The 12,741-nt window shown below is 36.2% G+C and overlaps 1 protein-coding gene across 3 annotated transcripts in view; it reads right to left on the bottom strand.

Annotated features, from left to right (window-relative positions):
• The window catches only part of LOC127867522 (tRNA dimethylallyltransferase-like), a 45,033-nt gene extending 37,763 nt beyond the window's left edge, over window positions 1-7,270 (bottom strand). The window contains exons 1-3 of one of the 3 annotated variants that reach the window (XM_052408719.1): window positions 6,966-7,270; window positions 1,846-1,986; window positions 984-1,082 (exon numbers count right to left, since the gene is read on the bottom strand). In XM_052408719.1, the coding sequence (XP_052264679.1) occupies window positions 984-1,082; window positions 1,846-1,986; window positions 6,966-7,091 (366 nt within the window). In that variant the 5' untranslated portion in view covers window positions 7,092-7,270. Of the gene's footprint in view, window positions 1-983; window positions 1,083-1,845; window positions 1,987-6,355; window positions 6,379-6,421; window positions 6,578-6,965 lie in introns of those variants that run through there. The other 2 variants (XM_052408720.1, XM_052408721.1) reach the window with 2 other exon arrangements.
• Window positions 7,271-12,741: the final 5,471 nt, after the last annotated feature.

The raw sequence follows: 12,741 nt of genomic DNA, 5'->3' as shown, positions 1-12,741 counted from the left end.
CACAATAGCAAACAGTTTGGATCCTGATGAGACGCCACGTTCTGTGGCGTCTCATCTGGATCCAAACTGTTTGCAAAGGCCTTTAAAATTCGGTTCCATTGCTTAAAGGGTTTAAACAAGCTTCAAGTTCTAGGTATGTAGGTACTGATGGCCGCACAAGTGACATGCTTAATGCCTTAAAATATTATTTTGAAACATGGCACACATGAAAAATAAGAACACAATTCTTTGCCAGTTATCAAACTAGAGCTGTTTATTTACATGCTAAATTGCTTCCTATCTAAACTACTCAGCCTCTGCAATTGACAGTTTCTGTTATGGGTATGCTGCATGGCATAAATTGCTGATCAGTCAACGGGACTACATAAGCATACTTTAGCATTAAATATATCCATCTAAAAAACACACACACATTCAACAGCTGCGAAACATGCATAATTATATCATATTTGTATTTACAGTTGAGGAAAAAATGGACTTAAATGAATTGATTGTTATAAATTAGCTCTGACTTAAAATTTCTGTTTTACAGTCCGGTAAGGTAACCTGAATTTATTCTTAGTGGTACAAATATCACCCAAATCTGAAGTCTATTGAGAGTAACTAAGGTGACCTTAATCTTGGGACATGTGAACTAGTGGCAATAATTTTGTGACCTTCATTCAGTTCACTTAACCCTTTGCATGCTGGGAAATTTGTCGTCTGCTAAAATGTCTTCTGCTGAATTTCTAAAAATAGCATTTTCTTCGATTTTTTTCAAAGAATACTATCAGAATAGCAAACAGTTTGGACCTGATGAGACGCCACGTTCTGTGGCGTCTCATCTGGATCCAAACTGTTTGCAAAGTTCTTTACAATTCGGTTCCAGCGCTGGAAGGGTTAAGTGCTCCCCAAACAGCATGAAAACAATTCAAACCTTATCAATAACAGAAAAGCTGCAAATGCTAAAATTGAGGTCTATTAATGTTCACAGACAAACGTACCTCTGTGTTGACAAGGTTTCTCCATAACAAGCTTTCTATGTAGTAATTAGATCCGCCCACTATAATTGGTGTCTTCTTTGCTGCCAAGATTGAATCAATCTAATTACTGTTAAGGTCTCTCAGGAAAGCGGACAGCTGTCTATGGAAAAAATGAAATTTCACCCCATTGTCTAATTTTAACATACATTTCCTTTAAAATCCTAACTCAATGTAAAAAACAAATGACCAAATAGTACCAACATTAGCAAATAATAGAGAATAACAGACTACTGTCTTATCGCTGTGTAATATATTGTATATCAGATGAGTTGTAGATCAATTGAGCTTCTTTTCATTCATGCCAATCTTATATACTAAATAGCTCCATTTTTAAATATAAAATACTAATAAAATATAATTGCTACATGTCTGTATTTTTAATTGTGATGAATCTGTGCTGTGACTTTGATGTGCTTGATAGTTGCAAAAATATGCTTTTTGCTGTTGTTCGCTACTTATTGTGTCTAAAATATAAAACATCTTGGTATGAAATACTTTTTTTGTTGGATATATATTTTTTTTACGAAAAATAATGACTTCATAGTCAGTCATGAGTAATATGAGGTACCTTAAAACACTGACTGATTTCAACTTATACTGACCAAATTAAAAAAAATCAGACACATTTAAATCCGGCTGATTTTAGTGTAAAGTTGAATCTTATAGGACAGGTGATTATGTTAATTTCATATAACATGAAATATTTTTGTTAAATAAATATAAATTAACTATGATTTAATAAAACACTTTTTTTAATCTGCTTGTCAAAGGAGGGGAAAACATCCTCTACAGTCCAAACAATGATAACAGTAAAAAAGGATACTATTGGTACTGCAGCATTTCGATACTCAAGAACTGTTACGTTATCTTTGAGTGGAGAGATGAAGTCTATCATGTGGTGTCTACACATCTGTAGCTCTTCCTTTGTTGCCTTATTTGTCACAATGCCCAAACCTTTGTACATCTGAAAAATCAAGATTATCAGAGAATGTTTCAAGCTGCATAATATATATACTGTATTGTCTAACATATTACCTGTTCAGGATTTTTATGCAGGTCCAAATGTTGATGGTGGGGTCAATTAGTGTTTAATTGACAAACTAGAAAAGCCTTGAATTTAACTAGAGCTTTGTCAAAGACGTGACGTATACCCCCACGTGCCGCATTGACACAGACTATTTTGCATGCTGTCTTCACAAAACAAGAGAATCTAATTTATTATGCCATTATTATTTATGGCCATTTTGACCTTTGAACACTTGAATTCTTTCGCATGACACGCCTTCCAATGACTGTGAACAAAATTAATGTACAGAGTCATTTTAAAATCTCACAATGAATGACATAGTTATGGCCCAGACAAGCTCATTAATGGCCATTTTTCACTTTTGAACTCCAAGTGTGACCTTGACCTTGGAGATATCGACATAATTCTTTCGCATGACACATTGCCCAATGATTGTGAACAAATGTACCAAGTAATTTTAAAATCTCACATTGAATGACATAGTTATGGCCCGGACAAGATCATTTATGGCTATTTTTGACCTTTGAACTCACAGTGTGACCTTGACCTTGGAGATATCAACGTACCTAATTCTTTCGCCCGACTTACCGTCCAATGATGGTGAACAAATGTGCCAAATGATTTTAAAATCTCAAAATGAATGACATAGTTATGGCCAACAAGCTCATTTATGGCCATTTTTGACCTTTGAACTCAAAGTGTGACCTTGACCTTGGAGATATAGACATAATTCTTTCGCGCGACACACCGGCCAATGATGGTTAACAAATGTACAAAGGATTTAAAAATCTCACAATGAACAACATAGTTATGGCCCGGAAAAGCTCATTTATGGCCATTTTTGACCTTTGAACTTAAAAGTGTGACCTTGACCTTGGAGATATCAACGTAATTCTTTCACGCGACACACTGTCCAATGATGGTGAACAAATGTGCCAAATGATTTTAAAATGTCACAATGAACGACATAGTTATTTTTTGGACAAGCTCATTCATGGCCATTTTTTATCTTTGAACTCATAGTGTGACCTTGACTTTGGACGTAAATCTTTCGTGCAACACACCGTCCAATGGTGGTGAACAAATTAGCCAAATGATTTTAAAATCTCACAATAAATGATAAAGTTATGGCCCGGACAAGCATTTGACCTTTGAACTGCAAGAGTGACCTTGACCTTGGAGATATCAACGTACTTTTTTGACACGACACACCATCCCATGATGGTGAACAAATGTACCAAGTTATTTTAAAATCTAACGATAAGTGACATAGTTATGGTGCGGACAGACTTTCAGTTTAAAACACACTAAGTGACCCCGTGACCTAGTTTTTGACCCGGTATGACCCATATTCAAACTTGACCTATACATCATCTAGATACAACTTGTGACCAAGTTTGGTGGAGATCGGATGAAATTTCGGGACAGACAGACCGACAGATCGACCGACCGACCGACAAAGTGACTCCTATATAGCCCCTTTTACCAATGGTAATGGGGGTATAATTATTTATTTGTGATAATTCTCGCTTAGTATGGCAATCTCGTCTCTGAAAGCTTAACATGTGCAATTATTGCACATAACTTAAAAGTTTATTCTGGTTTTTATAATGTTTCCTATCACAGCCTCTAATTCTGTATTTACTAAGACCTTACTTCAAATTGAGTTGAATGTATGAGCAATCAAATGAGTACCCTCTAAATTTGTTTCCTTGTCAATTATTTTAAGTGCCAGTTTTCTTGAATGAACTCCTTCTTTCCTGTGACACCTGATACACATTTTACAAACATACAAGTCTACATGATAAACATTGTTAGGATAATTCATGTACAGTTGGGATGTATTAACATTTGAATGCCCATAAAATATAAACAAGAACAAGAAATGAAAATAATGAACCACGAATCAAACAAATATGATATGTTAACACATATTCACCTTGTAATGGTAATATATGTTTATTATGCATTATTATTTCAAATGTTTTGGATAAATATTGTGTTAAAATGTTTGTAATGAATATGGTGTCGGCCTAGTGACCAGGAGGCACAGGTTTGATCCACACCGTGGGAGCGTTCTTTACATTTCCTTTTAAGCCACCAAGTACTGGTTCTAGGCCCAGGAAACAGACTCGAGAGCGTTTATATAAGCCTAAGGCTTTCATCGCTTTTAAAGACCTCTATGCTGAATGACAAAACAAGGTGCTCTGGCAACAGGTTCCACAATAGTACGTGAACATGTCACAGGTAGTCATTTTAGCATGTCCTCTTGCTGTTTTTGATCAATGGTGTAGGAAGCGTGGTATGTCAAAGTAAACATGCTATGTGTTATATCCTATATAGCTTGGCATGTTGCCTTCCATGTTGTAGGACCAAGCAGTAAGAGACAGTGATCATTTGTGTGGCGCTGTAGTGTGGCAATGCCCAGGACAAACTGAGCGGCATGCAAGCTGAAGTATGCGATCCAAAATAGAGGAAGCAGACTCTTAGCTGGACGAGTAACATGTAGGCAATAACTTTGGTATGCCTGAGGCAGATGGTGAGGTTTCTTCTGAGGAACATTAGGGTGTTATTGACTTTCTGTGTTCAGGTAGATTTTTTCATTAGGGCCTTTCAGGAGAGATTGTCTGAAAATGTTGCTTTAAATACCTCCCGGTTTTGGCAATATAAATGGTATGCCTGTGAATGGTGCATGTTTACTGGATCGGAGTCTCATGATGCGAAATACTTCACATTTACTTGGATTAAAGTTAATCTGCCAGTTCTTTTCTCACTGCTGAGGTCAGGTCATCTTGCAGGTATGACCACATCATCCATTGACCTTATCTTCCTAGGAGACTATTGTTTGCAAATAGTCTGATAGTTGATCTCACTTTGTTGGTCAGTAATTTATCAAAAAGAGCCTAAAAGAGGAGCGGGATTAGTTCAGTTTTAGTGCCTTGAGCTACAGCCCAAGAAACAGAAGATGCAGGTAACATATGACCTTTAACCAGGAATTATTGCTACATTCTGACTGGAAGCTTGTTATCCTGTCCAGAACTGTGTGGTGGATGCCAGTGGTGAAGTTTGTAGATTTGTCTCACATGGCGCACCTTATTGAACACATTGTTAAAGTCAAGTAGGGCATCTGCATCCACACAAGAGGCATACATGCCATAAATTTTCAAACCAATTCCAGGACATTGAGCTCAATTTTCCCGGACATTTGCCGATTATCCGGGACATGTGTACATATAGCGATATATATAGACATATATGCATTTTTGGTACGCATTTTTTTTCAATTCGTAAATTGCTAAGTTCGAAAGGCTACAGTATCTGAAATACACGAGATATATTACCATCAAATTAAACATTACTACTTCCGTTACTACATGTAGATACAAGCCACGTGTTTTTCGTGTTAGAAAAGAGCACCAAATTGCTATTGTGAACATGTCACATCATCTGCAGGAAGAAAAACTAAGTTAAATGTATACTTTTCTGGGATACATTGAGGGTGTCCAAAAAGTAAGAGCGTCCAAAATCTAGTGCCATAACGGCAAGTCACAATGGTGCTTACAATTGTGAACGCAATTCAAATTCACTTATTATTTTTATTGTTATAATTACTGGGGGTTTAGAACAAGACAGAAATAAACCTAGTGAGAATGACAATTTGTATGACTAATTTTTGTACTCAACTTCTTTGTCGGTTAAAGGTGCGAACATAACCAGTTTTTAATTTTTTACTCAACAATGTTGGACTTCAGATGTGTGTACAACTCCTTTGCCCTTACGCAGAAAGAAATTAGAACGTAGTATATTTAAGCAACTTCACAACCACATTAAACAATGCCGCCTTTTTCGGTTTGACTGCGAATGTGAGACAATCAATATGATAACAGGATGTTAATTGATCGATTTTGACACGTAGCGTAGTCACCTATTCTGACAGGCATTGCCATGAGGACGCTGAGGATTAGTGGGAACACAGATTTGAGGTGCAGTTAAGCCTAAAATAAGGTGCGTGTATATATGGATTTTGTAAAATCCGGGACATTTGACAGATTTCTGGGACTGCGGGACATGTTCTTCATTTCCGTGACAATCCCGGACAATCCGGGACGTATGGCATCTATGCAAGAGGAAACGTAGTGAAGGCTGAGCATTTACTACACATGTCAAGATGTGGCATGACTTGTGAGTGGATGATATACTCGAGGGTTTACTGCAGCCACCTTTTTTGTATTTTGTGCGTTGTAGTTTTTTAAACTTATTATCTTAGACACAAATAGTACTTTGTATTATTATTTTACATTATTACCTATTCTACCACGGCACGTAACTTGTTTTCTTTATACAAAGAAGGAAAACTACCATTAGTTATTACCCTGATATACCAACGGAGATAATAATGACGTCACTTTGATTGTCTGCACACTTTTTATGAATTAAGACGATGTCATTTGATTTTCATTGTTGTGGTGACGTCACGTTTTCGCAGAAAAGTGAAGGACGTTTGGTAAATATAATTCTCATTCATAACCTTTAAATCGCGGCTAACTTATTAAAGAAATCGTGTTAGAATAGATATAATTAATATGTAAACGTCAGTTTTTGCCGTAGTTACCAACGGTATGTCGTTCCGATACTGTTGGTTATTACCGTAATAACCAACAGCTACCCGACGATTATTTCTTAGTGTTCAAAACACACATTGGAATTGTTGAATCGTTAAAGATAACATATTTAATAACTTCCAATTTTTCACAAAATTAAGTTTACATCAAAGCTATTTCAGTTATTTTTACCTCGTCTAGTTTCTTATAATTTTGACACTGCTACAGTTTGTCCGAATGATTGAACTATCCGAATAATGTATGTTTGTCATTTTCTTTTCTTCGGCATTGTACGCATTCTGGAAACATATTTACCTGAATAGCATCAGCGCTTATAATCTCTCCGTTGAAAAGTTTTCCTAATTCAATAGACAATTTAGTTTTTCCTGTCCCAGTAGCGCCTAGAACAACAACTACGGGATTACGCATGGAGGCTGCCATTTTTGGTACAGTATAGTACTGTCGTTGTCGGCAAATTATAAATAGGAAGAGTTTGTCATTTTATACGAGCTTAAATTGTTTAAATGCGCGTCATTGTATGACGCCGTCGTGTATGGTGTTTGGCCGCGACATCCCACATTCGCGCTTCGCCGTTTGACGTCATGCATTTAAAAAAAAACATTATTTGGTTTGCGAGGTTCGTTAAATTAATAAATAATCGACGGGTAACCGTTGGTTATTGCGGTATTAGCCAACGGTATGAAGTTCCGATGCGTTGGAATTAAACCACGAGGGCGTTGCCCGAGTGGTTTGATAACAAGCATCGGAACGACATACTGTTGGTTATTACCGAAATAACCAACGGTTACCCGTCGATTATTTCGATTCTCACACGATTTCATTAATAAGTTATCCGCGATTTGAAGGTTATCAATGACAATAATATTAACCGAACTTCCTCCTCTTTTCCGCGAAAACGTGACGACACCACAACAATCAAAAAGAAATGACGTCGTCTTCATTCATAATCAGTGAGCAGACAATCAAAGTGTACTTTATTACTTTAAACAACCGTTTGTATATCGGGGGTAATAACCCACGGTAAGCTCCCTTCTCATTCTAATGTGCATGCGTGTGCGACTGTGTTAGAATTAAGAAATAATCGACGGGAAACCGTTGGTTATTGCGGTTATAACCAACGGTGTGTAGTTTTGATGCGTAGGAATTAAACAAGCATCGAAACGACATACCGTTGGTTATAACCGCAATAACCAACGGTTACCCGTCGATTATTTCGACTCTAACACGATTTCATTCATAAGTTATCCGCGATTTAAAGGTTATAAATGAGAATTATATTAACCGAACGTCCTCCACTTTTCCGCGAAAACGTGACGTCACCACAACAATGAAAATCAAATGACGTCGTCTTAATTCATAAACAGTGCGCGGACAATCAAAGTGACGTCATACTTACAACCGTTGGTATATCGGGTTAATCAATCGCAAATTCTCGGCCCTTTCCGTCAAACATCGGATAAGTACCTCGAAGGAGATAGTATGAATACACATTTCGGAAGCGGTATTGTGGTCTACCTACGCGGGCCTACGCGAATCAAAATTACATAGTAAAAACAAACATGGCCGGTTTTGCGAGTTGTTTACATTTTGCAAAGATGAAAATGGGGATTTTCTATGCTCTGAAGCCAGAGCAAGTACAAACTCTACAGGAATTATGGACGCCATCGTTGTTATTGTTTTTGTTGTTGTAACATTCTTAGAATGGTATCACGTGGGCGGACTACTTTCAACCCGTATTTCTCCCGAGTCCGATTATAATAATCTGCGAGGGGTACCGAATGCGGGTTAATAACCCTCGGTAAGCTCCCTTCTCATTCTAATGTGCATGCGTGTGCGACTGTGTTAGAATTAAGAAATAATCGACGGGTAACCGTTGGTTATTGCGGTATTAACCAACGGTATGGAGTTCCGATGCGTAGGAATTAAACCACGAAGGCGTAGCCCGAGTGGTTTGATAACAAGCATCGGAACGCAAAAACGTGACGTCACCACAACAATGACAATCAAATGACGTCGTCTTCATTCATAAACAATGCGCGGACAATCAAAGTGACGTCATACTTATATCCGTTGGTATATCGGGGTAATAACACACGGTAGTTTTCCTTCTTTTATAAAGAAAACGAGTTACGTGCCGTAGTAGAATGGGGAACACCATATTCGGTATTAAGTATTGTTAATGACTTAATGCTATGTAATAAATATTGTATAAGACATTCAGATGTAGCGAACTTAAATCATTATTAAGAAGTTCGATCTTTATTGAAAATGTTTCAAATTGTCACCTTTTATCCTAATGAGTGTATGCAAAGACCTATAGAATAGATGTGTATTTTATAGGTCTTTGGTGTATGCTAGTATATTATACTTTGAATAGCATATCTGTTGTACTATAATCTTATTATTCATTTTAGTTTTATGGTTAATTTCATTTATTGTAGAGAATCGTAAATGCCATTCGTCATAATCTTCATATTCGTCATTGTCGTGTTGATTAAGTAATAGAATTACGAAACAAATTGAGACGCATTCTGAATTATTCCAACGACGTCCTCGCAACAGTGTGCATGAACGTTTAGATCTGTTGTACATCGTTATGCATGTTAAGATATAGTGCAAGTGCGTTTGCTATCATTAAAATTAATATCGCATACCGTAAAGCAAAACTTATCATTAAACTTCACCATGATCTCACGACGTAACATGGTTGTTTTTGGAAGCGAAAAACACAAAACTACATATTTTAATGCATTAAGAAGTAATGATTTCTTTTAAAATATTTCTCCCTACTAAACTTTACTTTGCTCATTTTTGTGTCGAATTTCTGCCCCATTCCGCTGCTATCTAGACATTATCAAAACAATCCCTCCCAGAAAATTCCCAAACGAATATTTTACGTGTATTTTCTTTTTTACTGTCGATTAAAAATGGACTAAAATGCATATTTTAAAACAATTTCGAACATTCATATAAATTAAAAATAAGCATATTGTGGAATTTAATGTATAATTTGTAGCAAAGCAACTTCTCATTGTTTCCTTTATTTTATTTAAAAAAAAACTCGTAAAAAAATTATACTCGGTTTGCTAGATACGGTATCGTGTTGGTATTATGCGTGTTACTAAGAAGAGGGAGAGAGAGAGAGAAAAGTACGGTTATGGTTTAGCGCGAAAAAATGCACGGTTTCTCGTCCTCAAGTTTTTTTATGAGTTACACAGCTATGGATTCGCCTATCGACTGGCGTGTTTCATAGATATGAAGAAGAAAGAAATAAAGGAATAATAAGCTCCATTATTTTACTGGTGTATTTTTTTTAAATATTAAAGTTGACATTTATTTAAGTTGTGTTTTAGTTCATGTGAGATAGGAACCAACCCGAACTGATTCCTTTGCTGACGATGGAGGTTTCGAGACTCCTCAACTGCGCGGTGTCATTTAGGTCGATCTCCATTGAACAGTGAAGTCATACGGGCGACAGAAGTCTGTCAGTTGCATCTATGTGTAGAAATCCCTATCAAATGCAAGCACCCATTCCTAATTGCGTCTTCATATCATTATTTATTAGGAAATAACTTGATAAAATTCAATTGGATAATAATGATGACCTAATTTAGGTTGATGATGTTGGTGGGGATTGTACAGTATTTTATAATAGAGAATAATAAACATGGGTCAACATGCTTATGCAAAAAAGCGTTCGGGACTGTGTTGTTAGGGGCCGTCCATAAAGTATGTCACGCTCCAGGTGGGGGGAAGGGGTGTAAAAAAAAGTGTGACAGTTTGTGACATAAAAAAAAATATTTCTAATTTACTTATTATTTCTTTAGTAGAAAATAGTTTTCAAAAAAAAATGTGAAACATTTGAATTAGTTTTGAATGTGTTGTTCGAATTTTTATAGGCACCTTGGCACAACCTCCACGCAGATTTCATTAGTAAATGACGAAATATTTTATTGGACTGTTCCATTTTTTAGATAGTAAAAGGTTGAAAGAAAATCTAAGTTATAATTTCATTTTTATTAGAGGTTTACACATGGATAAATATTCATTGGTGCCAGTCGTAACACTGGATGAACACTTCACTTCACCATGCATGGATGATGCCCACCGTGAAATTTTTTTAATTAAACATATAAACTGTGACAACTGTTGACAATTTACTATTCTAGTATTAAAGTCGCTTAAATAATGTGAAAGTTCGTTTAAGTGAAATTTTAATACGGTTTAAAGGGGCCTTTTCACAGATTTTGGCTTTTTCTAACTTATTCATTAAATGCTTTATATTGATAAATGTAAACATTGGATCGTAAAAGCTCCAGTAAAAAATAAAGAAAAAAAATAAAAAAAGAAAAAGAACATTGCCCGGAGCAGGTTTCGAACCAGTGACTTCTGGAGTCCTGCCAGGATCCTGAAGTAAAAACGCTTCAGCCTACTGAGCTATTCCGCCGAGTACACATTATTGACGTATTTTATACCTTATATAAGCAATCTTCGTAGTTTCACAAAATTTAACGACAAAAACAGAACTCTCCAAATTATTGAATCGTTTCGCGTTGCAACGCTTTATAATTTTTAGGTTTTAAAATCGTCAAAAGATGCATATAATGGCTATATTAGAGCATGGTTAATGTTCAGTATTACTGTTTCCTCACAAATATAACTAAAACGAAAAATTACGAATCTGAAACAACTTTTTTCAATTTTGTCAATTTACCAAAGCGTGAAAAGATCCCTTTAATAGTGAATTGTTTTTATATTAAATTCGAAATAGGTATTAATTAAAAAAATATGTTCAAAAGTGTGAGTTTGTGACGTACTTTAGGGGGGGGGGGGGTCCAAGATTTTGTGACAGTTTGTGACATGGGGGAGGGGGGGTTTAAAAAAATGGTCAAAAAAGCGTGACATACTTATGGACGGCCCCTAATTCGTTTTTGGTCAAAACATCTGTACACCCATTATCGTATTTGTGTGTCTGAATGATGATGACCAGATGGCCATTGCTATCCGATGTGATATAGGCCGTATAAATATGTTAAGTTACAGGTTATGTGACCTGGTGCAAACAACACAAATGCGTAGCCAAAAAGTGACAACGCATTGTCAGATAAAATATACGAAATTTAAGAGTTGTTTCCCTGCTATTAGGCTAGTATTCCATCTATCCGCATCCGTATCCGCAAAATCGTAATCCGGACGCTATATTCCATTTATCCGCATACGTCGAACGTATTTTCTTTTTTGGGATAAAAATATGTAGTTGAAACTGAAAATTATAATTAAGATAATTATTATGAAGGACATGAATTTAAGTAGATGTATGGTACAAATCATCATTCTGTCTGTAAAAGAATACAAATGGTAAATACATGTAACATCTTCTTCTTGTGTGTTGGCTATGCTTTTCCAAACATTTGAAGTAAAATAAGAGTCCCGATATGCAGAACTGCGTTGGTTATATAATTCCGGGTAATTTTTCACGAATGCGATTAGTTTTTCAGTTGATTTTTTAGATTACAGCTTCCCTCATCGTGCTAAATGCCGTCCGTATATTGTCCGCATCCGGATTAGAATGCTTACTTGAGCGTTCTTTTGCGGACGCCTTTTGCGCGTGCGGATATGCGGATGAAAGGAATAAGCGCTGTGCATTTCAACTTGTTCTATTTTTTTGCGGATGCGGATATGAGGATGCGGATACGGACAGATGAAATAGTAACTCGAAAACGGATAAGTAACGATTCTTAGAATTGTAGAAGTTTAACAAAGTGCTGTCGGACAACCAAGTATTTGCACACCATAACGCGCATAGTGCGAATTACGTCCAGTGCGATCATTTTACTTGTATTTTATTACGACAAAAAACTTCAAAAAACATATAACCGAATTACCCAAAGTCTCATTTAAAAAATAAGAGCGGTGTTCGCATGAAAGAGTTCTGGCCGGAAGGGATTAAAACTACTGTACACGTACGTTAACCAATTGTGTTATAACTACGTCAGTGTAGTTTTATTTCCCGTTAACTAACAATATGCAAAATGTATATCGAGTGTACGTAACTTAATAATTATAATGA

The sequence above is a fragment of the Dreissena polymorpha genome, chromosome 2 (genome assembly GCF_020536995.1).
Source record: "Dreissena polymorpha isolate Duluth1 chromosome 2, UMN_Dpol_1.0, whole genome shotgun sequence".
NCBI classification, from domain to species: Eukaryota; Metazoa; Mollusca; class Bivalvia; order Myida; family Dreissenidae; genus Dreissena; species Dreissena polymorpha.
The sequence above is the reverse complement of the archived record's forward strand: the minus strand, read 5'-3'. Positions and strand labels throughout refer to the sequence as shown.